At 46.8% G+C, this 26,320-nt stretch overlaps 9 protein-coding genes across 9 annotated transcripts; 6 read left to right on the top strand and 3 right to left on the bottom strand.

The window, feature by feature from the left end:
• Positions 1–188: 188 nt before the first annotated feature.
• On the top strand, positions 189–1,042 carry EYB26_009713 (uncharacterized protein; the record flags this gene model as incomplete). Its single annotated transcript, XM_054268960.1, has 2 exons — positions 189–377; positions 455–1,042. The coding sequence occupies 2 exons, from the start codon at positions 189–191 to the stop codon at positions 1,040–1,042; spliced, it is 777 nt and encodes a 258-aa protein (XP_054124935.1).
• A 4,410-nt stretch (positions 1,043–5,452) lies between these two features.
• Positions 5,453–6,673, top strand: EYB26_009712 (uncharacterized protein; the record flags this gene model as incomplete). Its single annotated transcript, XM_054268959.1, has 4 exons — positions 5,453–5,731; positions 5,790–5,945; positions 5,997–6,353; positions 6,410–6,673. 4 exons carry the CDS (start codon positions 5,453–5,455, stop codon positions 6,671–6,673), a joined length of 1,056 nt encoding a protein of 351 aa, XP_054124934.1.
• A 1,143-nt stretch (positions 6,674–7,816) lies between these two features.
• On the top strand, positions 7,817–8,572 carry EYB26_009711 (uncharacterized protein; the record flags this gene model as incomplete). Its single annotated transcript, XM_054268958.1, has 2 exons — positions 7,817–8,171; positions 8,265–8,572. 2 exons carry the CDS (start codon positions 7,817–7,819, stop codon positions 8,570–8,572), a joined length of 663 nt encoding a protein of 220 aa, XP_054124933.1.
• A 435-nt stretch (positions 8,573–9,007) lies between these two features.
• On the bottom strand, positions 9,008–9,810 carry EYB26_009710 (uncharacterized protein; the record flags this gene model as incomplete). The annotated part of the gene is made up of 2 exons (XM_054268957.1): positions 9,008–9,423; positions 9,492–9,810. 2 exons carry the CDS (start codon positions 9,808–9,810, stop codon positions 9,008–9,010), a joined length of 735 nt encoding a protein of 244 aa, XP_054124932.1.
• A 620-nt stretch (positions 9,811–10,430) lies between these two features.
• On the top strand, positions 10,431–10,991 carry EYB26_009709 (uncharacterized protein; the record flags this gene model as incomplete). Its single annotated transcript, XM_054268956.1, has 2 exons — positions 10,431–10,523; positions 10,632–10,991. The coding sequence occupies 2 exons, from the start codon at positions 10,431–10,433 to the stop codon at positions 10,989–10,991; spliced, it is 453 nt and encodes a 150-aa protein (XP_054124931.1).
• Positions 10,992–13,791: 2,800 nt separating this feature from the next.
• EYB26_009708 (uncharacterized protein) lies at positions 13,792–17,956 on the top strand (the record flags this gene model as incomplete). The annotated part of the gene is made up of 2 exons (XM_054268955.1): positions 13,792–15,035; positions 15,100–17,956. 2 exons carry the CDS (start codon positions 13,792–13,794, stop codon positions 17,954–17,956), a joined length of 4,101 nt encoding a protein of 1,366 aa, XP_054124930.1.
• A 781-nt stretch (positions 17,957–18,737) lies between these two features.
• On the bottom strand, positions 18,738–20,491 carry EYB26_009707 (uncharacterized protein; the record flags this gene model as incomplete). The annotated part of the gene is made up of 5 exons (XM_054268954.1): positions 18,738–18,910; positions 18,984–19,057; positions 19,101–19,680; positions 19,748–19,856; positions 20,489–20,491. The coding sequence occupies 5 exons, from the start codon at positions 20,489–20,491 to the stop codon at positions 18,738–18,740; spliced, it is 939 nt and encodes a 312-aa protein (XP_054124929.1).
• A 369-nt stretch (positions 20,492–20,860) lies between these two features.
• Positions 20,861–21,548, top strand: EYB26_009706 (uncharacterized protein; the record flags this gene model as incomplete). The annotated part of the gene is made up of 2 exons (XM_054268953.1): positions 20,861–21,137; positions 21,202–21,548. The coding sequence occupies 2 exons, from the start codon at positions 20,861–20,863 to the stop codon at positions 21,546–21,548; spliced, it is 624 nt and encodes a 207-aa protein (XP_054124928.1).
• Positions 21,549–22,072: 524 nt separating this feature from the next.
• Positions 22,073–25,824, bottom strand: EYB26_009705 (uncharacterized protein; the record flags this gene model as incomplete). The annotated part of the gene is made up of 6 exons (XM_054268952.1): positions 22,073–22,920; positions 22,973–23,622; positions 23,674–23,789; positions 23,839–23,856; positions 23,906–24,016; positions 24,070–25,824. The coding sequence occupies 6 exons, from the start codon at positions 25,822–25,824 to the stop codon at positions 22,073–22,075; spliced, it is 3,498 nt and encodes a 1,165-aa protein (XP_054124927.1).
• Between the last annotated feature and the right edge of the window lie 496 nt (positions 25,825–26,320).

Here is a 26,320-nt window from a genome sequence, read left to right as displayed (position 1 = left end):
TTTCTCTCAGCAACCTTTGAATACAAACGTCGACACTTAAATCGCGCGAACGGACACAGTGCCGCCTTCCTCTCCTGGTCTTCTCTCCGAAGCATTGATTGACATTCCACGTCATCGTCGCGTTTACCTATATCACTGCCCTCGCAATCGAGTCCGATAATCGACTATATAACAAGACCAAAGTACAGATGGCCGGGGTATTTGGTAATGAAGGCCAGGGAGGTCAATTCCCGCTAGAGCAATGGTTCTATGAAATGCCTCCCTGTACGCGATGGTGGACAGCTGCCACGGTGGCCACGTCTGTTCTGGTTCAATGCGAGGCCGTCTCGCCCATGCAGCTTTATTATAGTTTGCCTGCTGTATATGTGCGATCGCAGGTACAGTTCCCTTCTATTTGACTCATGTGTCGATCTAATTGAGTGTATGTGTGCGTGTGCTAATGGATGGCCGATAGTACTGGCGTATACTCACCACATTCCTATACTTCGGTCCCCTCAACCTCGACCTTTTGTTTCATGTTTTCTTCCTCCAACGCTACTCCCGACTTCTGGAAGAATCCTCCGGCCGTTCCCCCGCCTATTTCTCCTGGCTACTCTTCTACGCCATGAGCTCACTTCTCATCCTCTCCCCCTTCGTGTCCCTACCATACCTTGGCCAAGCCCTCTCCTCGACTTTGGTCTACATATGGAGTCGCCGAAACCCCGACACCCGACTCAGCTTTTTGGGGTTGCTAGTATTCACAGCGCCATACCTGCCATGGGTGTTGATGGCGTTCCATTTCTTGGTTCATGGCACCGTACCCAAGGATGATATCTGTGGTGTGATTGTGGGGCATGTGTGGTATTTCTTTTCCGATGTCTATCCGTCATTGCATGATGGCCATCGCCCATTGGATCCGCCGGGGTGGTGGAGGAGGATATTTGAGGGCGGGAGTACGAGGCCGACGACGAATGTGATTCGTGATGAGCGCGAGACAGATGATACGCAGGCTGCGAACATTAATCAACATATTGCCCGGACGGCCGCGCCAGAGGTGCGATGATTTTGCCTAAGATGGCCAATATCTTTTTCGTACCATAAATTGCATATTTTTCCAGGTGTTTTTGTGTCCGGCTTGATACCAATATTAGCAGAACAACAAGGCAGGAGTTTTTTCCCCGTTTTTTACTTTTTTTTATCTCGTTTGCATATCCGGCAGTTCTCATTGGCGAAAGACATCATACTCGGGGAATCAATAATGATTCGATCCCTTTGAATTGATCCCACTGTCGAATGGAGAGTATCAATTGATCTTTGTACGAAGTCGTAGATCCAACTGTTCTATGTCCTACAGGTATCTATGAACCGTATATATACATACATACATATATATATATATATATATATATACGCCATCAGGCATCAAACCAACATGCATTCAGGTAATTAATCATGAACTGAGCTAATATACGGTTATCCTGGATCTATCTTTAGCGCTTTGAGAACTACCTACTCGACAGTCTGGTGTTTGAGGCCTAAGCAAAATCCGCGCAACGTCACTATCCATGGATATCAGGACCTGACATTTTCTACTCATACCTAGACATGCTGGCCTTGACAACCTCTCCTTCTCAAACAGATCGAAAATAGACCATGGGACCTGCATCGGCGGACGGCGCATCGATCTTATTCAACATATCCACAAACATGCAAGCCTCATCTTTGTCCAGGGCCAGATACTGAATGCTTAAACACTCAGACAAAGCCCGCAACCAATCAACAGTGTGACTTAACAGATCATGGTTCGCTTATTTTGTGTTTGAATTGTAAGCAATGTTACTGAGACAGGGGATGTCATCCACCCATTTGAGGAGCATCACGAGCTGTTAACACTGTGAAGAGTAACATTGAATTGTGATATAATGGGAAACAGCAGTATATTGATCCCCCGTTTGATTCCCCTATCCCGCTTTACCGTGCCTTGTTCACTCTCCTTTTCGAGTTTTTTTTTTTTTTCGAACAGAGGCTGGTACGTTAGGCACTTAGGGTTTGCGTCACTCTAACCCTACCTGATATAAGTCTTAGCGCTCTACGCGCTGTGGTTTTGTTTCGATGTTTCTGACGTCTCTGTTGCTGTTTTATTGTAAATGCACTTGCATCTTAGATGAACAAAGGCTTATTGTCCCTTTATGTTTTGTGCCGTTTGGAATGTAGATTGGGAATCTCCCGAAGCAGCACAGGATAAAGTTTAGAGGAAGCTAGCTCATCCTGCCTATCCATCTGTGCTTCTTCGAAATCAGCAGTCCTCCAGTCATTCGGTCCTGGGTCGCATGTACCATTGCAATAAACAACGCCATCATTGATGAGTCGACTCTATCCACAAGGTCTTCAGTTACTTGCAGCCTAGTAAGAAACCATCAACGTTGAAGCTGTGACACCATGACGTCGACGCACATGCAAACCTGCTGGTTCTGCCCCAGATCGTCATTCAGCTTCGAACTGTGCTACTGTACAAGTAAAGCTGTAAAAGGATACAATCCGCGACCAGCCAGTGATAATGCACATACGAGAAATAGTGGACTTGCCTTTTACCAGATCCATATGCAGAAAACGAATACGTGTAAGCCACCAGATTGGGTTAGAGAGACGAGCGAAGAGCAAATACCAAGTAACTAGTTATTGTAATTGTATTTTATGTACGGAGTATTACACAACGCACGGACAAGTGGCTTGTCATGCCACGCGTCTCGCTGCAAGATTGATTGCATGTCGGGCCGTGTCGTTGATTGGCTCGAGATGCAGATTAGATAATCTTTCCATGATTGTTAAAGTCATCTGAAACAACTTACTCGCAATGTATCTGATACACGCACTTGACTTCTTTGTATCATACGACACAGACGTACTTGAACATTGATTAGAAAAACAATAAACCATGTTGAGACCATGATGCAAAACTAATCTACGCTGGCGCAAGCAACAGAGACACCGTGAGAGTGTCACGTGACCATATACACCCGATCCATCAACTCCATTTGGGGTAAGTTGAACGAATACGCAAAAAGAAGCCAGTGGCTGGCTCGCCGAGCCGTTACTAGTTAGTCCACTGGGGCGAGGATGGAAGGAAGGACAACCGAGCGCCGAGCAGCGCCAAACTGTGGGACCGAGTCATAAATTTTTGACTGTTACGAACCTTGGTACACTGGATCATCGGACACTCCGTTGCTGTGATAACTGGGAAACCAGGCATTCATAAACAGATACGTAGATAGTACATAGAAGGACAACCCGTCTGGAATGGCGAAAAAAATACTGGGTACTCTTATCATGCCTGGATTCATCTGGCACGCGTACGGAGTACAACAGAGTACTGTGTAAACAAAGTGACATTTGTCGTTTAATACATACCAAATATGCTGCGAAATCATTGGCATAGTTAGTTACTTGGTGGTGGCTGAGAGCGCACAACACCTACCATATCAGTAACTCGAGTCAGCAGATCGCCACCACCACCACCACTTTTATCATGACAACCGCAAAACCACGTCGCCGCATGATTATCAATATCGGCGCCGCATTCACAGTCACAAGACGCCATACATGAACTCATACAATGGGTTGATAATGATATAATTTTGTTGTCCCTTGGAACCATGATCCCATTGTAGAGATTTGTAATGTTCAGTACACTTTATTTACGTATCTTGTATGGTAAGTTACAAATCATGGGGTAGAGTCCGTAGATCCGTTCTTGAACACAAAGTGGTTGAATAGTTGGTTGTTCTGTGATTGGTTCTCATCTTCATCCAAGCGAGGAAGAGCTGACAATGTAGCTAGCTGATCTTGCATGCAAAATGCCTATTCCAAGGTTTCGGATTGTGCATATTCAGGGATTTCAGCATACGTACTTCCATTTGGATTCTCCGTAGTCCGTAGATACGAATCTTGTATCTTAAATTCTCAGTAGTTAAAGCTCAGACCCGTCACTTTAAAGTACTACGGAAGGCGAAAGAGCGGTTTGTCGCAAAAAAGTTACCGAAAGAAGATAGCATGGCGATTAAATAAATGTTCGGCTAGTACGGAGCCACGCAGTGGACACATAGATTGGTGATCAACCAATAGATTTTCTACGCGGGTAATTTAACATCATTAACTCCGTACAGCTTCCTTGCTTTGTATTTATCGATTTCAACGGTTTCCTTGGCCAACTCATACGTATGTAGCTCTCCATCCAGGCTCTTACTCGTAGCCAAGAGCCCAAGAGTCCAAGACTTCTGTAAGTTGTCACATATCGAAACTTCCTTGGCGGCTCTAGTATCAAAGCCACAGTCAATTCAACACCGTCAATTAGGTCGTCAGAGTACAAAGTACGGTAAGCCTCAAAAAGCCAAAGAATAGCCAAGGGCGATCAATCCCCCAACTGCTGGTTAATACACGTTGGGCTGTAAATTATTACGGGGCCAGACCCCATACTAACTCCGTACAGAGTATGTACTACGTATGTACAAAGTGGCAGACAGCCGAATCTATCGCATGAACTGTATGTATTTAATAGTTTGGGTCCCTTGCGACAATGACCATAATGCCTCCACTACGTAGTCTGATTTTTGAGATATTCTATTTATGCATATTCATAACGGCTTCATTATTTATTTCCGCTGGAATTTCTTCGGCCAATAACTACTTGCGTAGAAATTAAAATGAACCAATGCTGGTAAATTACCAAGTCCCGTATCGTATGTATTTATCCTGACACAGCCATTGGTTATCCCGTCGTTTTTAACGCGGCGGGCGGTACAAGCCACTAGCGGTACGAGGCTAGTAACGCCAAATTAGATTACGCTGGGGGGGTCTTGTTGACCCCTGGGCGCCCCAGCTCGACTTTTGGTTATCCACGGTTGAACCTACAGACTCTGACAAGAGCCTTTCTTTCTGATGGCGTTGCAGATTTGCACTCTCTAAAAACCGCCGTCTTGCTTCGCTTCTCTTCTGACGAATAGATTCTTCTTTCCTTCACCACTCTTGTTCTTTTTTCGCTCTGGTCCAAGAACAACTTCGTTGCTACACACTTTCGGGTTCGTCGTTTCATCGGGCTTTGGATGTCTATCCAGTCCCTCTTGAGAACAGCCAAGTCGACAGGATAATTCAATAATCTACCGAGTTATCGGTTCCTTCGAATGGAGGGCGCGCGACTTATCCATCGACGACGTCTACGTGATCACCATACATTATTTAATTCAACGATTCGCTTTTCCGCGTCGACTATTTCCTCGAATCTCGACACCGAATAATAATATTCCCCACCCACCTATCAAACCTCATGTTCACAAAATCTGACAATCAATCCTCGTCATCCTAATATAATCGTGTTGCGGGCATTCTACACGCGCCGCCTCGCCTCCTCCTCCTCCTTTCCCGTTCCGTTCGGATCAAATCACGTCTTGAATCCGAAATAATCCTACACACCTTCACAATGCGGCGCGGAGTAGTCATCTTTATTCTCGTCAATGTCCTCATCATCAGTTTTCTTGTCAGGAGCGTCTTTACACTCCTGACACTTTTAATTGAGGATGCCTCGGCAGACGCTATACACCGATCCGAAATTCCCTCGCCAAACTCGAGTCTGATTGAGTCCAGGCCTCAACTAATACCCAAGATTATTCACCAAACTTATATAAATGAATCAATTCCCGAGCGATGGATTGAGCCTCAACGGTCATGCATTGATCTTCACCCTGATTACGAATATATAGTCAGTCACCTTTTCTCCCAGAGATGTTGCGCGTGGAAGTATAACTAACGGAAAGTAGCTGTGGACAAATGAAAAATCGAGAGAGTTCATCGCAGCAGAATATCCATGGTTTTTGGAAACATTTGATGGCTATACCTACCCGATTCAGCGAGCGGATGCTATCCGCTACTTTGTGCTGGCGCACTACGGTGGTGTTTATCTCGACTTGGATGATGTGCGTAGTATTTGTCAAGCCTCTTAAAATACCACTTACTGACTGATACAGGGTTGCCACCGCCGTCTTGACCCTCTACTTTCTTACCCAGCATGGGTCCGCAGAACGAAGCCGACTGGAATTTCAAACGACGCTATGGGCTCTGTTCCTCAACATCACTTCTTCTTGAAGGTCGTCGAGTCTCTTCAAGCATACGATCGGCATTGGGTTTTGCCATATATTACAGTGATGTACTCGACTGGCCCATTGTTCTTATCTGTGATATGGAAAGAGTACATGCCCCGCTCCGTTGGCATGGACAGAGTCCGTGTTTTAATGCCCGAGGAATATAACGGATTCTCATGGAGTTTCTTCACCCACAATGTCGGAAACAGCTGGCACGGAGCAGATGCGCAATTGATCTTTTGGGTATGTCAATCTTTTTTTCTTGACACATGGGTCATTTCTCGTACTAACCTTAGTAGATGTGCCGCTACTGGGTCTTGCTGACCGTCGCCGGCTTCACTATTGCTGGCTGCGTTGGATTTTGCATGTGGATAGTATACGGACGTTTGTTATTACTCGGACACCGTTACCGCTACTCCAGAATCGCATCCGGCTCTATCTCAGCCCCCAAAATACGCCGACGACCATTTACCATAATGCCCAGCTTCTTCCGACGCATAAGCGCGTCATCAATATCATCAGACGAAGAACTTGGTCGCAAAGAAGGCGCCTACTCTGAATGATTTAAAAAAAAGATGAACAGAATAAGATTTTGCGCTTTACGTCCACTTTCCGTTGATAAATAATGATAGAACAGCGCGTCACTTTTTTTTCCCCGTCCTCACAATAATTGGTCAAGCCTTTGCTTGCCTATCTTACTCTTCAGCATTTGCATATCAATGACCCCGTTTTAACACAGCAGCATTCTCACTAACTTTTTCTAATGTCACGGAACTTACGGCCTTTTTGCTTTTCGATTCCGCTCTGTTGTTTGATTATAATTCATATTAGTATGGTTCAACTTGCTTCATCTGTACGTTTGTCTATGTCTATGTGTGTGGATTTGTATATTTTGTGCTGCTGCTGTTGTTCATTGATTGGCGCTTTGGGGAATACGAGGTCTTATTTACTTTTGCTCACTTGTCTGAATTTGTCTCTTCTTTCGGCGTATCATACCTGATCCATCCAGCTAGCTAGCAAGACGGTCTACTGACTGGTGGGAAACTATATTTGGAAGGAAAGGACAATTGTCATAACTCACGCTGGAAGTGATTGGTATAAACCCTGTCCTTCATGATTCATGTATGCAACCACTTATAATATTTACCTGCTGTACATACCGGTGAATGCTATTTATTGACGGGTACGTACTTTATATGCATGTTTCGGCCAAGTCTAGTAAATCTTTCAGGTTATAAGCATATACGCATACCTCAGTCCTCGTGGGCTGGCTCCCTAGCCCTAGGTACATAGTTAGCGGCTCCGATGTCAACTGATGGTGTGTCACTACGATTACAAAACATTAAATAATAGGCTGGTAAATGCTCAACTATCAGCCTCAAATATACAAGAATGTTAAGAAATGAATGATCTCTACCCACAAACAATCACCACTTCATAGAGGTTGGAACACAGCCGTTGTTCTCGGATGTTTCACGAATGTTTCATGAACGGGTGACTCAATCGACATTCCTTCCACCACGTTTGTGGATTAGGGCTAGAAGGGGATTTGCATGAAACGTCCTTGGCTCTGGAATCTAGGATAAACATATTTATTTACTTACTTAATTGATGGAGTCTGCTTCTTTGTTTTTCTTTTTGATTTACCTAGGTAGTGTTCCAAACCTTTGAGCGAACATTTGAAAATATACAATTACATATCAAAAATGCACACCCAAATCCCCCTCGTAGCTCTGTCTGCCGTGCTGGCCACGGCATCACCGACCTGGAACCTGCATCGCAAACCCTACATCTCCTCGCGATCCGATGTTACCGCCAAAGCAGAAATAACATCCAACCAAATCCTCGCCATCTCACCCAAATCATCAACATGCTACAACCCTCCCGCAGTAGGCGAATGCAGAACCGCCGAACAAGCAGCGCCGTTTATCAACGACTCATTTACAACATACGGGATTGACAATGTCGCTGAACAAGCAGCATTGATAAGTTTGATGGCGTTTGAGTCCGGCGATTTCAAATATAATCGGAATCATTTTCCCGGCGTGGCTGGGCAGGGCAGTGAGTTTTTTTAGCCCTCTTTCAAACCATGGACATAAAGTCTGGGGTATCAATATATAGTATAAGAGCTGACTGACATTGACGAACGAAAAGCGCGAAACATGCAATCCCCAACCTTCAACGACAAATATGCCTCCTCAATTCTCGAGTTGAGGGATGTCTACGCCTTATCTTCAGGCGACGTGGCCGCCGTTTTGGACTTGTTGCTGTCCGACGAAAAATACGATTTTGGATCCGCGGCGTGGTTTCTAACGACCCAGTGCAGTGGCGGTGTTAGAGAGGCGTTGCAGACGGGCTCGGAGCAAGGGTGGGAAGGGTATATTAGCGGGTGTGTGGGCACGACGGTGACGGATGCTAGGAGGGCGTATTGGAGTAGGGCTGTGGAGGCGCTTGGGGTTTAGTTCTTCTTAAAAAGAAAATCAAGCTGTTATGTACAGCGTGGGTGTTTGGGCTGGGGTTGGCTGCTGTAAGGGTTAGAAAAAAAAAAGCATGCTAGCATTGGAATGGTATAGGAGGCGTATCGAGTTTGGGTTATTCCCGTTTCAAGGGATTTTTTGAATTATCCATGTCCCTTCTTAACTTTGCGAGACTTGATCTTTCTTTTAAAACTTGCGTGTATATTTGAAATCCAAGTTCGGCTGTCATACTGTAATAGTATTCGAGGTCCTGTGCTGGGGCCAACCTTAAATTCCACCCAGAACGAATTTCAGACTCGTATCTAGTCGTATTTGGTAGACTAAGTCATTTGCCCAAACATACACCTATAAATGGGATCAGTCGGTTTAGACAGTTCGAACGAATCAGGATATCAATTCACATATATACATCTATTAACACTATAGTACACCCTTGGTAGAAACCACATCTCCCGCACCCGCCTCCCCAGCGCTCCTCCTGGCACACGCAGTCCGAATCGCAACAGCCAACGCCTTAAACGCACTCTCAGCCCGATGGTGATCATTCGATCCATACGAACAACCAATATGCAAAGTGACACCAGCAGCCTGTGCAAAACTTTCTAGGCCGTGCGTTATCATCTCCGTGCTGAGGTCGCCAATCTTTTCACGCTTGAAGCCCAGATCAATGACTGCGTAGGGTCGGTTTGAGAGATCGATGACGGCCCATGAGAGTGCTTCGTCAAGCGGGGCGTCACCGCGGCCGAAGCGGGCGAGAGATGTGCGTGCGCCGAGGGCTTTTGTGAATGCTGTTCCTAGGCCGAGCATAGTGTCTTCGGTGGTATGGTGGTCGTCAACTATCTAAAATTAGCCTTCTTGGTCTCTTCTTCCCTTCATGAATGACCTGGGGTGAGGAGAGACGCACTGAATAAATCCCCCTTGGCCCGAATCGCCAAACTCCACCCCGAGTGCTTCGCCAAAGCATGAAGCATATGATCCAAAAACCCAATTCCGGTATTGATGGTTATTTGTTGAGTAGAAGTGAATTGTGTGGCATGCGGGGCATTTTTTTCTGGAAGCACGCCCTTTTTCGCGGCGGCTCGTTCTTCGGCGGACTCGGGGGCGGGAAAGTGGTCGCTTTCTTCAAAAGGGAGGAGGACGCCGCCGTCGAGTGAGAGGGAGACTTGGATTTTGGTTTCGTTGGTGATGCGGGAGATTGAGACTGTCCGGCGGGGGAGGGCCATTGTGAGCGGTTTCGGCGTTAATCGAGACAATTTTTTAGGCCGTGCTGATTTATGTCTAGGTAGAGGCTCTGCTTGAAGCGTGTGAAGTTGCAGTGGACAGTGCGGAGTGAAGAGATGTTGACGTTGAAGGTGGTAGAAAAGTCAACTCAGAACTAGTTGGAGGTGACTGATAAAATCTCCCCCATACAAAAGAATGCCGAATGGCAGCTCTCTGATTGGCCGGCAGAAATTCTATCCGGAAATGTTTCCCATTGGTCGACGGGCTGACATGATGGAATGCGGAATCATCGCTAACTTCTCTTCTTTTTCTTCTTCCTTTTGGTATAGATTCTTTAAATCGATTACCGACTCTGGCTGGCCCAGCTGTTGTTATTTCAAGGACATACAGATTTACTCGAAAAGGAGCCGTTGGCTTACAAATCTACGTTTCTTGTTGATCACAGAACCGATCATTGGATCTATCGAAAAACGGCGCTGTCATATGCGGCCGGACTCGATCTATACAACCGACACCCATCTGAATCACAGCCAAGTAGGAACTACTGTAGCCAAGACTCAGGCTATTGCTCCTTGTGCAGTATAAAAGACAGCTACTCCCCCCTCACATATATCAATAAGCCATGCCGCCACCATCAAGCCAAAGAGCTCAGGTTGAGCCGCCTGAGCAGGTCACGACAGAGGCGGTCAAGGGATTTGCTGTTGGTGCACTACGGGTTTGTATACCTCTTTTCTTGTCGCTTGGGGATGCTCAGTCTAGACGAGGACCGGGGGGGGGGGGTATTTTGCAGAAGACTAACAGGCTAGGATGCGCGTACTTATAGTTTGGCTCCGTATCCATTCTCGCACACATGATACTGATCATGCCTCATCCGTTTAAATTCGATAATGCAGCGGCTCCTGCGGCGCCTACTACGGCCGGAGCATCGCCGTCATCATCGTCACGGTTCTCGCCTTCAGGCATCCGGAATACATTATTCTACAAACCGCTCTCGTCCTTGTCGGAAAGTATCGGACCACTATCTCGTATCTACCGCGGCCTGACGCCGCAGTTCAAAATCTTCCTTCAGATTGCAGTTATGACGCTAGGTGGCACGATTTGGGCTGAGAGGCGGGTGAATGAGTATCTGCAAGCGCTGCGAAGACTTCGACGAGCAGAACGGAAAGCCGCCGTTGAACAGTAGATGAGATGAACGGACTGTGGTTGTACTGTCGGTATCAACCTTACAATGTATGATAGGTGAGACGAAGGGAGGCTTGATACGATCTTGGACAGTTCCTGAGTGGCCAAGGATATCCGAGGACAGGGACGTATCTGGCTCACGGAGTCGACTGCATGTGTTGGTCGGTCCATATACAGGTCGTCAGTATGGATGTGACTCATCGGTCATCCCAGCAATCCAAAGGACCTCGGTGCACATTTTACAGTATACAATGCATGTATATGTAGTACGTACATAAAATAAAACGAAAACCGGTGTCGGAAAGCTCAAAATCCAACTCATAGCAAATAAGCGTAAACAAGCTGTCGGGAACTACTAACCTTGGAGATTATTTCCAGTCAGTCCCCGTCCCCGAATCTCCGCAAATATCCATGGATCGTTACACAAAGCTGCGCTTCGCATGACTCCATCTGTGCTTGTATGTGAGTCTGTGTCTATGCCTGTGTCACTCTATAGTTGGTACTCGGTAGCACTAATTACACCTACCTCGGTCCCATCTCTGCAAAATATCAAGTAGATCCAAGGATCATCTGGTTTGATTGTCTGTATTGTAATATCACGTCCCTTGTTTGCTTTTTCTCTTATGTACTAGGTAGACATTGGAAGCTAGGCGAAAGAATTAAATACTCCGTCAGGTTGTTGATCATTACTCTGTATACTCTGTATTAGCTGTCGTCATTTTAGCGCGATATCGACCAACGCATAAACTAGTTCCATCGATCGGCTAATTTGTATCCAGATTGATTGGCAAATGAGTAATACATTTCCGGGATGGTCAGCTGTGGCTTGTGAATTCATGACGGCGTATTGGATGAGAGTTTGTTTTAAGGATCCCGAACTTCGTATCGTCGAACCTTTTAGGGCTGTCCCGGGCTCCCGGCTGTGTGTTAATCTAACAAAGTTCAAGATCCGAGCGTCTTGGCGCATTCATGGCCCTTTTTTTTTTCCCAGAGAAAAATACTACAGTACGAACTTAGTATAAAATCCCAAATGGAAAATGGACATCGAATGATCCCCGTTTCCGAGATATGGTCCACAGCCCGCGTGTCTCTCCCTCGTAATTTTACTCGTAAGTTGGTCAAGATGTTGGCTAGCCTAGTGGTAGTTGTGCATTAAGTTTACTGTTTAGTGACGAGCTTACTTGGCCGAATTCGCGAAGCGAGTCAGTGTACGTTGGGATGGATGTTGACTTTAATATAAATCCCAGACAAGCATATGTCTATCACAGCAAAAACATATGCCAATGAAGCTACCACAAACCGAGTATGTCCTGTAAGCCTGTAAGCTACAGAGATAACCCAAGGTGTGTCTCAGTAAGAAACTTGCGTGTTGGGTTAGCTCCATTTTTCCAGCCAATGACAGCCCGCTGGCTGCACCCGAGATACCGCACTTAGCCGCAGCGGGACTAGTGTCCAGCCACCGGCCAACCACACGCAAGGAAAGTAGCAGACAGGGCCACAGGGGGGTCCACTTCCCAGGCACCTCATGGAAGCTTCTTTCTTTCTTGCTTTCCGTCCTTGCTATGGTCTCTCGCTTTCGTTTTGTTTCGTTTCTTCAACTTCGTTTCAATCTTATTCTTCTCTCTCAGTGTGTCTTAAACACTCGACTTTATGTTCTCTTCTCTTCTCTTCTCTTCCCTTCTTTTCTCTCGCCGGTCGACAGTGACACTTTCTCAGAATCTCATCTTCTAATCGGAACACCCGGCAGATCTCACCTCCGTTTCCGTTTGCAGAAGCTTGACATCATACTCTCTCCCACCTCGTACCTGACCTGACCTCACGCGTGACGTCCCCAGCTGGCATTTGCCAATCTTCATCCCTCAACTGCTGCATTCACCACTAAACACCCATACATAAGACAACATCTGCTGCATCAGTACATACCAGCCAGCCATCATATCCATTTCCGGCCAATTGACCATTATTTATTACCCAGCCTGCCTATCTTCTTATCTTGTCGCACCGATGGCCTACTGGTGATCGTTGCAGCCACCACGCCTTCCTTCTCTTGTATTTGTACCAATACTTTCCTCATTTCTTTTTCTTCCCCCCTCCCCATTCAGAGATTATACACATATTTTACCATTTTCTGCATCCCCTTTGCGTCCTTGGCGGATCCGCATTCGGCACGTTATTATTTTATTTTTTTCCTGCAGAAATCCCAAAATCTAGTTGAACCCTTCCTTCTTTCCCTGCACTGGTCTGAATCCCCTCATTACCTTTGTTTTTTACACCGGTTCTGTGGGCCAATCTAGAAACAAGCAAAGCAAAAATATCCCCATTCGGAGACCAGGGGATCCTTCACCCACAAAAGATCGGCCCGTCGTTGGACTTTTGTATCCGTCTGCAGTAATAGTTTCTCACTTGCAGTCCGTCAGGTGGCTTTAGCATAGGTTGCCACATACCGGCCTATTTGCTTCTACCAGATCACAGCTATTGTGAATGGTGCATGCCATATCCATGGCTCTCTAAACCATCCAGTAGGTATCTATCCTCTTTGTTCTCCCACGTTTGTATCTCGCTTCTCCCCTCAGGCTCTTTCATGATAGTGCTGGAGGAGGTCTTTGCGAATTGCTTTTTCTTGTCCAAGCACTGGTTGGTTGAGAATCACTTGTTAATATCTGGTGCCAACCTGTGTAACAGGTTCGATGACACTATCGTCACTTGATAGTCACATACATTCGTCATAGCTGCTGCCACCCCAGTCAGTCCCTGCGATCTTCTAGTTAGTTTGTGGTCCAATCGCCGAGCCTCTAGTCACAATGGCGGAGATACTGGTGGGAAAAAGAGAACGAAGAAAGAGCTTCACCTTCTTTCATCACTCACCCCAATTCTCAGCTCCTACCTCTACAACCGCCCCATCCGTCTCAACCTCGCATGACAGATCAGCCTCGGATGGAGTATCGACAGTGAAGGGAGCTCGTCGAAATTCGGGTTTCTTTGGGAGCCGTGATCCCAGTCCGAGGGGTGCACCAGCGAATGTCCCATGCCGCCGGCAGACGTCCGAGTCAGAAGTCATGTTTGGTATGCCAGCAGACGTGTCTAAGCAAAAGCGCAAGTCGCTGCAGCCTTCGAAACGCGCGTCTATGTTTGGGTCATTTCGTTCTTTGCAGTCGTTGGAAGATGAGCTGGCAGGCCAGCGATCTCGAGGTGCTTCAATAGATGATAACGATTTGATAGCTTCGCCTTTGGCTCAAGCAAAAAAATCGCTAGGCCACGTGGTTTTGCATCATGGCGAAGTTCAAACTGCGGGAACTATGTGGCGGAAGAGAAGTCACTATTTGGTGTTGACTGATACTCATTTGATTCGCTTTAAGAGTCAACACAAAGCAGTAGACTTGTTCCCCACCATCAACATATCCTCTGGTCGGACAACACCAGTGAACCGCCAATCCGTAGTTTCCATTGGCTCAGCGCAAGACCATTCCCTGTCTGCACATAATGGGGATCTTGCAGCCATCGCCTTGAACAGCATTGTATCTGTTAGTGGCGTCGAGGATGGGCGAAACAATCACAATCAGAACCAAACGACCATCGAGCTGTCCTATTTGGATGATCGAACCAACAAAGCTGCTTTTATGGCAATTCAGTTGACAGATCCAGAAGAACAACATCTCTGGCTGATTGGGATTCGCTCTGCCGCCCAGTCTGCTCGCACTAATGAACCATTCCCTTTCGAGACGAAGACCATCGATTATGTTGTTCGAATTTTGGAGCAAGAACGCGACTATGATCCCGAAAACTTCAACCTCTTTCGTGTTACTCAGAGATCTCCAACCAAGCAGAATATTAGGTCTTCGACGGACGATTTTGGGAAGCTGTCGGCAACCATGTGCTATCTTGCAATTGGCCTCCATAGGATCCACTTGATCCCTTTGCATAGAGGTTCAAGCCGTTCGTCTCTAGTTTCTCTTAGCGAGATTGACCTAGGGTCATCTCTTGGTTTGATGGCATTGACTTCGTTGATGGTGCATTCTGGGGATGATCGATTCCAGTTGACTTTTCGGTAATACCTTTCTGATTTTGTTTGCTTCTTTCGATGTCTTCCATACTGACCTGAGGTATTGTAGTGTGCCATTACAAAGTGCAACGGTGGTGAATCTCGCGTCCGTTCACTCTCTAGACGTTGTCTTGTGGGTTCGGCAACGCATAGAATTTCTGCGTCCACTCTGGCTACACCAACCATACGACCTCATCGCATCATCAGAAGTTGCCGATGAAAACCTCATCCAGTCTACAGAACTCATCGAAGAGTTTGGCTGTTTTGACAGAACCCTTGTTGCGTACTCGGCTAGTTACGACATCGATACAAGCAACATCCGCTACACTATTGATCTTGAATGTGAAGATGCACCTTGCTTTAAACTCCTCCCGCCTGCATCGAAGAAATGCAGTCAATACAGCGCCCTAGAATTGTTGGCATTGATGCGCGCGCTGCGATACAACGAGTCCTTTGTCTCAATCTCTTTCAGTGGTGTTAGTCTTGATGTCCTACAGAATTGTCGCGACCGTTTCAGCATCGATTGGAATGCTTTCTTGACTCGAGCTGGTGCTCAGGTGACCATTGCTGGTCAGGATCGATTGTCGCTCTTGTCACAGGAAATTCGTGCTTTGGCTTTGAAGAACAAGCGCCTCAGAAGACTCGATTTTTCTTTTTGTTTATCGCGGACCCCTATTTCGGATAGAGGCGCTCGAGACCCTGGCTGCGGTATTCCAGAAGCCATCTTCCCTCTTTGTCGTCGCCAGTTAACCAATGTCGATTGGATTGTGTTGAATGGCATCAAACTGGGTGATTCGGATTTGGACTATATTGTGGACGCCGCTTCGCAGAGGACCAGTCATCTTCGAGCGCTAGAAGTTGGAGAATGTGGCCTTTCGGTCCATGACTTGGATCTCGTCTTGTCGACATTGACTGCTCAGGAAACGACTTTGGAAGCTGTCAACATCTCTGGAATCCAAGGACGACTTAGCCCGGAACTGTTTCAGCAGCAAATTGGATACTTTGGTCAAATCCGCAAAATCAACCTCACCCGCGTTGCTAGAACTTCCGGAACAGAGCCACTCATTGCACCAGAAACTTTGTTAAACTGGCGTCTCGAGGAACTTTCACTCAGTCAAACAGCAGTCAACAAGGAGACTGTGGAGTCAATTGCCGCTTACTTGGTCAGCGATCGTTCTTCGTCACTACGAATTCTGCGTCTCGACCAATGCGGACTGACAGGCGGCGACGTTGCTACTTTCTTACGTTGTATGACCCGTCCAGCCGACAAGGTGCGCGACATGCATCTCCACGTTAGCGAAAATCATTTAGATACGAATTACAGTCTTTTATTCAATGCTATTGCCGACAATAACACGCCCACGCATTTGTCCATGCGCATGATTGATTTCAAAAAGGAGGATCATTTCAGAGAATTGATTGAGGCGATGAGGAAGAATACGACATTGAAATATTTGGATATCTCAAAAGCGTCACTTCCTTATGATGCAGGCCCAGAGACTTGCGAAGCGTTGCAGCTGATGTTTGAAGAAAATGAGACGCTGGAAGAATTGGACATTAGTGGTGAATACGCGCACTTGGATGTCGCTCGCTTCGGTATTGGGTTGAACCAAGCACTGACGGGATTGAAAAAGAACAAATCTTTAAAGGTTCTCAGAATCGAGCATCAAAAGCTTGGGTTACAAGGCGCCAACACGCTTGCATCTGTGCTTGAAGAGAATACGAGTCTGCAAGAGATTTATTGTGAGAATAATGATATGAATCTCCAGTCCTTCACTGTGCTAGTGAATGGCCTCCAACGTAACGACTCGGTTACTTTGCTTCCTGTGATGAATACGGATCGCCACCAATCTTTGGAAAGACTTCGCCGGGAATTTATTAACGTCAAACGCGACACCTCATCTCATCAACCAGGCCCTAGCTCTATTCGTCGCTCGATTCACGCTGCAATGGCAATTGGCCAGCCATCTGGCGGTCACAAGCTTGCCAAATCTAACATGGCTGCTCGGTCAAAAGAAGCGGCCCAGTTCTCTGAGTCCTCGACTTCGGAGACACTAGATGAGGAAGTCGAAGTTACACTTGAGTCTTTGAACAGAAGGTGGGATATCGAAGTCGATCGACTCCGTCAGTATCTTTACAGGAATTATTGCACGCTGAACGGTATTCCATACGACGCAGATGGATACCAGGATTTGGATGCAGTTGAAGAACCCGATTCAGCAGATGTATCTCGTCCGGCCACGTCTATTAGCATTGGAATAACGATTGAAGAGTTGGAAAAGCTTGATATGAATTTATCCATGGGTGAGATGACAATGCAAAACATCTTCAAACCAAGCTCCGGTAACTCCGGTCATTCAACTGATAGTGAACGAGACGCGATAGCGATGATGATGGAAAACAGCTCAGGCAGCACATCTCCAGTAGTGACTATGTCTAGCGTCCAATCCACGCCAACTATCGAATCTCTCAAACTGATGGAATCACTGCGTCCACTTTCTCCGGCATCAAGCGGATCAGAAAATAAACCTTTCGCAGTGTTGAAAGAATACTCCGCCTCTACATCATCATCTCCACAATTATCCCTTCCCGTACCAGCAATATTCAAAGTTCCACCTCCACCATTTACCAGAAACGACAGCACTGCTACCAGCATTCGAAGCATTGCCAGCTCGAGCAACATGTCGACGACGAGCACTGCACCTCAAGCGCCTAGTTTCCGAAGCACAGGTGGCACAAGCTCAATCAGTGCGTCTTCGTTACGAAAACTCCTTTCGAGTCGGCCATCCTCTGCTATGAGAGGAATGCGTCAAATCAGCGGTGGACATGGTAGCGGTAATAGCTCCAAGGCTGGCTCGACAAGCGGATTGGCCATGTCTGATGAGCCACCGAAGATTATCTGGTCGCCTCCCAAGGTTGAACTTTGATGACACAATGAAAAGAAAACCCAACGACTTTGGTTAAAGCCGACGAATTTTCTTTGTATTTGCATGCTGGCGACATCTCATATCGTCAGCCAACATTCTACATTTACGAAAAGACATACGAATAATCGATCCTATTTTCGATATCACAAGAGAAGCAACTTGGCCTTGCACTCATTTCTATTCACTCTATTCACGCATACATGCATGAATATTAGCATCAAACGGAACATCAACTCACCTCCGTGTTGACTCGGTTCTGTTATCATTCTACATTCTACATCCGTCTTCGTTTTTTCCGTGCTTATGTCGTACCTGTCAGAGTCACAATCATTGTCTGCGTTTGTTCAATATCGACCCATTCCAAAATCATCATCATACGGCGTTTCTCAGTCTAAAAACTTTATGATACCAATCTTGTATTTTGTCGCCGCCCGTCTCGTCTATCGCTTTTTACTCTTTTGGGTGGTCATGCATGTGTATGTGTCAATTTTTTCTGCCCTCTCCGTTGACTTTGAGTTGTTACTATCGGTGAGACGTGTACCTAATTTTCTAGGCATGAACGCCTGGAGGCGAATGAAGCAAGCCCTCGGCCTTGAAGAGCTTGTAGTCAAAGATTATGCCATGTGCAATCTGATCTGGTCTTATCGTAGTTCTTACCGTGAGTACATCTGAAGTACAATCGAGTAGATTCACAACCCCCTAGAACAGAAGAGAATAGACCAATGCCACCTAGCTATGCAATGATGAAGTTTGACTTCCTTTCATATTTCTAAGACTAAGCCTAATACTTTATCGTAATCCTGAGCTGATTCTCTTTGACTATCGTATCACTCCTCGCAATGAGTTCAGGCATGTCCCATGTGACATGGATAAACCTGCCTCCCACCCATGGTCTTTTCTCAGATGTCAGGAACGCCAGCGTATTTCCGCAGAGCTCTGGAGTGTCGACGAAAACTGTGACCCCATCTAAGTTTAGCATGGAGTTTGTAAAACAACGCAAAGAGTGAATAGGAGGGGGAGAACGAACTATGTTTAAACTCCGGATCCTGGTCAACCCCCAAAGTAGTCGCCATATCCGTAATGACATTACCCGGATGAACGCTAAAAGAGTATACCCTTCTCAGAATACTCCTCATTAACAAACTCCGCGAGTCTGGTTACAGCCGTCTTGGAAATCTGATATGCGCTCAGTGTTCGATTCGTCAGGAGTGCACCAGCACTCGAAACGTTGACCATGTATGCATCACCGGTCTTGAGCATCAGCGGGATAAGTGCTCGCGTAATGAGATATGGACCTCGAACATTCACATCGAAGATATTAGTCCACATATCCGGATCATACTCCTCAATCAGCTGGAATCCGCCGAATATGCCGGCATTGTTGACGATGATATCGCACCGTCCAAACTCCCTCTCAACATCCGCAGCTGCCTCCTCCACGCTTTCCCGATTGGACATCTCGACTGTCAGTGGGAGGTATTTTGGAGCAGGCCGATTTGACGATTTGGCGGCCTCCTCGACTGCGGATGCAAGTTCGACGGTTCCTGATCGTGCACCGGCGGCGATGAATGATGCGCCGGCTTTGGCGTATGCGAGCACAATTGCGCGGCCGATTCCGCGTGAGCCGCCGGTGATGAGAACGGCTTTCCCGGAGAGGTTGAGTTTTGTTGGGTCGATTTCGGGGTAGGTGTCGCTGTGGACTGTGGAGGTTACATCGTAGTCGCCTATACGAGAATGAGAACCTATGCTTCTCCCCCCCCCCCCCCCCACCCCCGTATGGTTGTGACTTACCGGGAGCTTCAAGCGGGTTTGAGGCTTCTCTTGGTGGCGGTATTGTAGCAAGGAATGAAGATATTTCGATCTGGTATATTACAGTTTCTCTCAATATAAGTGTCTTGGTCTGCTCACAGAGCAAGATGACTTTAAAGTCTCTTGCAAAAAAGCTGCCGGATTAGAAATCCATATTCATCCCATTAGTAATGTTACATGTTTAACTAGGTCAACGAGTCATGTAACACAAGATAAGACTAGATGATCTACAAACACGCCATATGGGTGCAGCTAGTGGATATGTCTAGGGATATTATCAACAAATGGAAAACCGTGCAAGCTGAGCTGTTTCAACCGCAGAGCAGGAACCCGCTGCATTCTGCATCGGGGCATGTCCCTCTCCATGCACGTTAGGGCAAGCTACTGCATTCCCCGTGCCCTAAAAGAAAAAGGCAACTAATGCAGTTCAGTAATGGAGAAACGGGAATATAAGCTCGTCTGCGAGTTCTGGTGGGTTAGCATCCAATTGCATCTTTAGTTATCGACGATTGTATGCAGTAGTTACATGCAGCATTGGTTGGCTCCCTGCAGTCGGAAGCAAATGCCAGAACGGAGAAGTTGATCAGATGTGCAACATGTTGCACGGTGATTCGTTGTTGTATTAAGACAATTTCCGTCCTCCACATATGAGGAGAAGCAAGTTATTTAAAATGTTAACGTCTGAAGAAAAACGTCCCTTTTCGAGGTCGATAGCAGACTAACCATTTTGGGCAATAAAACAATATATCCTAATTGGGACTAGCGCAAACACGCCCGCGAAAAAGAGGGAGGCTGGGGAATCTAGCTTCAACATTTCAAGATTCCTTTTCCCACTTGCTGCTCATTCTTTTGTGTGTTCTTTCTTTTCTCTTGTTCTCTTGACTTGTAATTTATTCGGCTTTTCTATTCTTCAACCGCGCTCTCGATATTGTTTTATTCTCTGACAGCATTCGAGCTACGGATAGCTACCGCCATTCAAGCTTTCTGACCCGCAATCACTCGCTCGACCAAGGTCCCTTTACAAGTGACATCGATCGGGCGTTGCAATAACACATTTCTTGCCCGTCTCGCAGTCTCATCTCTGGAAAGGACAAAATGCCACCAAAAACAGGCCGAGGGCGCTCTTCCAAAGCCACCACCACCAGCAGCGCTCCAAACTCTCCCAGAGCAAGCAGAGCTGGCCCATCATCCCGTCAAGCACAGGAAGAAACAACCACAACATCAAGTCCCATCACAAGCCCAAGATCACCAACTACCGCCAGAAATACGAAGCAGCCAATGTCCCCAACAGCGGCAAAAACAGCGGCAAAAACAACAAATAGAGTAACCAAGCGACCAGCCGGCAAAGCCCCGCGATCATCAAACATACAACGTAGGTCCTTCTTCTTTACCTCTAGTCTCATCTCCAACCCATAAATACTAACGAAATATCCCAGCGGGCGACCCAACCCCCATCGGCAAACGCCGCCGCTACAAGCCCGGCACCGTCGCCCTCAAAGAAATCCGCAAATACCAACGCTCCTTCGATTTGTTGATTAGCAAACTCCCCTTTGCCCGCTTAGTTCGCGAAGTCGCACTAGACCTGCTACCAGCCGAAGTAGGCGCCGAACTACGATGGCAATCGCACGCAATTATGGCGCTGCAAGAAGCTGCAGAGGCGTTTTTGGTGCATCTGTTTGAGGATACGAATCTGTGCGCCATTCATGCGAAGAGGGTTACGATTATGCAGAAGGATATTCAGCTTGCCAGGCGGATTAGGGGGATGTGGGCTGGTTTGGGCTAATCTTCCAAAAAAAAAGAGAGGAAATGGGGGGAAAACAAGAGGTCTTATCGCGGGAAGATGGTGGCTTTTTCTGTTCGGTGTTTTCAAGGTGCATTTACAGCATGGTGTTTGTGGGAGTCATATGCGGCAATTTGTCTGCCAGGTATATCAAATGTTTTTTTTTTTCTTGCTTCGATGTCTGTTTGTGGCATTGAGTTGAATTTATTTGTTTATTAATACCACCTGGTTTCGACATGGCTCGGCCAGGACATGCAAGTCAGTGTCATTGGACTTCTTGATCAATATCACCTATGTAGGAATTAGAGTTAATATCTATTCATTTTTTGCTATGATCGAAATCTCTTATAACCAAAGGAAGGGTATATTTTTATTTCATTAGAATTCATAGATCAGTAACCGAAGCAAAAAAAACCCCCTGCATTCAATCCTGCAATTGAGCATCAAACGCCATTCCTAAATACTCAAAAACACCTCTATGCTAGTATCACTTGATGATATCTGTTCAACAAAAATGGGAGATAAGATCACAAATACTCTGTCCGTTTCAATGGCGCTGGTAATCCCATCAACAACCGATCAGCCTCTTCCCTTACACCACGCGCTTCATCCGCTTTACCCTGTCTATCCAAAGTCTCCGCCAACATCTGATCTGTAACACTGACCCAGAGTCGATCATTAGCCTTCTTGGCCATTGCGCGACCTGCGCGCGCACTCTTTTCCGATTGCTCGCCTACCACGCCACGGAAGTATTTCCAGCTCATGAATGTGAGCGTCATGCAGGTGATTTGGCTGTTGTTGATACCCGTGGCGGACTGGAGGGCCTGTTGGAGGTATTGCTTTGTTTGGATTGTAGATTCGTTGTGGACTGTGGCACAGACGAGGTAGTAGGCGGCTTGGATGTATTTGTTGGAACTGCCGAGGCATTGCGGTTCGACAAGGGCTAGGACCTGTTCGAGGCGGGAGTGGGATGGATGTGAGGGTTCGCGGAGAATGAGGATTGTGTTGAGGCCTGCAAGAATCGCTGTGTCGCGGCGAGGGTCATTGCGCATTGTTCGATTTGTCGATGATGAGAGTGAGAGAAGAGGTGAATCGTATGCGGCTAATGCCGCTACGAGATCACCATTGCCTTGGGCAATGACGCCTGTAGCATACGCCATGAGAGAGGAAATTGATTCTGGAAGTGCACTGCCTAGTTCCTCAGACGAGCTGCGGAGCTCCTTCAATGATTGACTGGCACTTTCCCAGTCGGTTCTTGCGCAAGCCAAGAATGTGAGATGTACTAGTATGTTGCAGTAAAGAATTCGTCGCCATTCGAGGCGTTTACTAGCAGCCACGACGGACTCTTTGACTTCTTCAGGCGCTTTGAAGTTTCCTATAACAACGTCAGAGAACGTAACAGGTTAACAAAATTGTTGAATACTTACCACGAACCATACGCAAGCCCTCTTGCAAATACTTCTCAGCCTTGCGACCATCGTGTGAATTCTTGGCACCTAAGGTCATCGAGCTCAAAAAATAGCAGAGGGCGTACAAGTCATGCTGTGGAAGCCAATGCAATGTCAAGCATAACTTTCCATTCTCAACGCGCAGAATGTCACCTATCTCAGTCGGCTTTGGGGGCGTTTGTGTATTCAACGGCACCAAAAATGAACCATCCTCTCGCCATCGGGCGTCGTTGATGCGCTGATCCATCATGCTTTGCATTATCTGCAGCTTCTGTGATGCTTGATTCAAATCATATTCAAGCAAGCTGCATGATATATCGACCATCTGTAGCATCGAGCCGATTTGAGGTATTTCCTGCACACGGGGGTCCAGTTGGTGACTCCGCGCTACCGCCACTGCATGTTGGGCTTGTTCAACGGAATCGGGACTTGTGGACTGTTGCAAATGTGCGACAGCCTCGATCAATGCAGCGACAACAACTACAAGCTTATCGCCATTGCGAGTAGCCAGGTTTGTCAGTTTCTGCAAATTATGAATAGCGATGACGAAGTCTTGATGAGACGAAGACGCTAGCGCAAGGCTGATTCTGAGTAGGCGAAACGCATATTCCCAAGGGGTATGTTTATACCTACAATTGGTCAGTGTCCGTTTATCCCAATATACTTAGTAAAATACGCACGTTTCAACATCTTCAATCATCTTGTCAACAGCCTTCGCTGCCGCCTTGGGATTGGATTTATGAAGCATGCGAGCCAAAAGCTGCTGCATTGTATACTTAAGATCTAAGAGCTTGTTCTGATTAAAAGTTAGTTGTAGCTTAGCAGACACAGATGGTATCACTAACCCGTTCGCATATTTCAATCTGCCAAGAATTAGTAACGACACATCCCAGATGGTTCACCTTGACTTACCCCTTTACTCAATGCCGTCTCCGCCAATATATCGTTATCAGTTTCCTCAATGAGTATGCGCGCGTAGCGCAATCGTGTCAAAGCCTCTGTGAGAGGTGGCATTCGAAAGTTCTGTTCTTGAATTAGTATAGGCAATATACATCATGTGCTTCGACTAGACAAACCGTTTGTGCGGCTTGCAAACACCCTAACCCAGTGGCTACTAGCTTGTAATATTCCTTTAGATCCAACTCGTTGTTTGAGAGAGCAATAACTGTTCCCTTGCTATGGGCTGCATTCAAATATTCGTCTGCCAGGGCTAAAAGTAGAGTTTGATACTCTACATCACAATCGGCGGGAGCAGATTTCTGAGGTTTCTGCACCTTGTGAGGTGCTATCGCTGGTGTTTTGGCGGATATTTTGACAGGAGTCTTGGTGGATACCCTTTGAATATCTGCCAGCGATGGAATGACAACTTGTGGTGTCCTGACCAAGGGAGATGCCGATTGCCCTGATGACTTTCGACTTTGGTTAGACGGACGAGATGGGGTCATTGTGATCTCGTTTGAAGGAGGTATTGATGATGGCAGCGGACTAGGTTTGTGTGGCTCCTGCTTGATTTCTACTCGAATGGGGGTAGATTGGATTGATGAAGCAGGTTGGGATACTGTTGTGGCGGGAGCTGTGACAGCAGGCAAAGTGCTTTGCTGCGGGGCACCAGGCGCTGTGAAAGACGGTTCAATCTGATTGTTTGACGGAGAGCCAGCACTGGCCACCACATCAAAAGAAAATGTTGGTCGTATTGGTTCTGTGAATGTATCACTCGGGTTCACAAACAGTATAGGAGGATCTTGAAGAGCAGGCTGCGTTGGTGATGGCTGTATGGAGTGCAAGTTGTTTTGATGCTGTTGCGGAGAAGGTTGAGGCGGGGGTTTTGGTGGAGGCTGTGGTTTTTTTTGCTGTATATTTTGATGCTGTTGAACCACCGGTGAACCGAGTTGCGGTTGTTGTTGCTGTTGCCGTGGTGGTAGTTGTGGCTGCTGAGTTTGCTTTGGCGAGGGCAGAACTACAGGCTGAGGTGAAGGTTGAATCGGGGGTCGTGGAGAAGGTTGCGGTAAGCGTTGAATCTGATTTGGCTGAGGTGATGGCTGCGGTAGGGGCTGCGATATATGTTGGTTCTGTTGCTGCTGCAGTTGCTGCTGCAGTTGTATTGTTGGAGAACTGTATTGCTGCTGCCGTTGTGGGAGTTGGACAGGCTGTGGTGACGGTTGAGATCGAGGCTGCGGTGAAGGATGTAGAGATTGGAGTTGATGTTGTTGTATAGTTGGAGAGACATACTGCTGTTGCCGTTGCGCATGTTGATTCAACTGCGGCGATGGTTGAGATACAGGCTGTGGAGAGGGTTGTGATATGGATTGGAGTTGATGTTGCTGGACAATTGGCGAGCTAAAGTGCTGCTGAACTACTGAAGAACCATATTGCTGTCGTTGTAAGTGTATATTCTGCTGCGGTGATGGTTGCGGTGGAGGCTGCGGCGAAGACTGCGATAGATGTTGCTGCAAATGTTGATGCTGTTGGATCACCGACGAATTATATTGTTGCTGCCGTTGCTGCTGCTGCTGATATAGGAATTGCTGTTGTTGCTGCTGTTGAGGCGATTGAGGAGGTGCCAACCCTCGCTGGAGTGCCAGATTTTGCGAGGGCGAAGGTTGACCATATCTCTGAGGATAAGAGGATGGTATTGAAGCTGGCGAATAACCAAAAGAGTTCGTATAATTCATGTATTGCACATTATTTCCCACATTGTATTGAGGCTGCGACTGGGAAACTGCTACAGGAGATCGAGTAAACGCGGCATTCTGAGGAATCTGGTGCAAGTACTGCGAGGGATACTGCGGAGGAGGATATTGCCCGTTATCGTATGGCGGTGGGTAACTCATTGCCCTTGAATGAATGTCGGAGAGATATGTATGGTTGGGAGGATTGTCCCGAAATCATGAGGATATCATCCGATCTGCCATGGAGATAAGACTATGCGACGCGTTTATTAAACGTGAACAGTAGACAGTAGATTAAAATAAAATGTTGAATGATGCGCGTGTTGGCTGCACTCTGTCCGCGGAGCTCGGAACGGAAAAACTACGCTCCATGGGTATCTATATCAGACCCCCCTTCGTGTTTCTTTTGCTTACAAAGTTACAAGTTGATTTCATTGTCATCGCACCTTGAAATGCGTTTGATTCGAGTAATTAATTGGTGCGAAAGAGCCGAAAATATGACTTGAGCTATAGTTATGAGACAATAACGCCTATCCTCTACCTAGCTATCAACCTTGTACACGCCTTGATCCCGCTGGAACTCCTAATATACGAATGTGAATACATGCTGGACCCCCGCTGACACGCCGATATATCTTTGCGCAATTTGAGCGAACGT

This window comes from Talaromyces marneffei, chromosome 8 (assembly GCF_009556855.1).
Source record: "Talaromyces marneffei chromosome 8, complete sequence".
Taxonomy (NCBI): domain Eukaryota; kingdom Fungi; phylum Ascomycota; class Eurotiomycetes; order Eurotiales; family Trichocomaceae; genus Talaromyces; species Talaromyces marneffei.
This window is presented reverse-complemented; position numbering and strand designations above follow the sequence as displayed.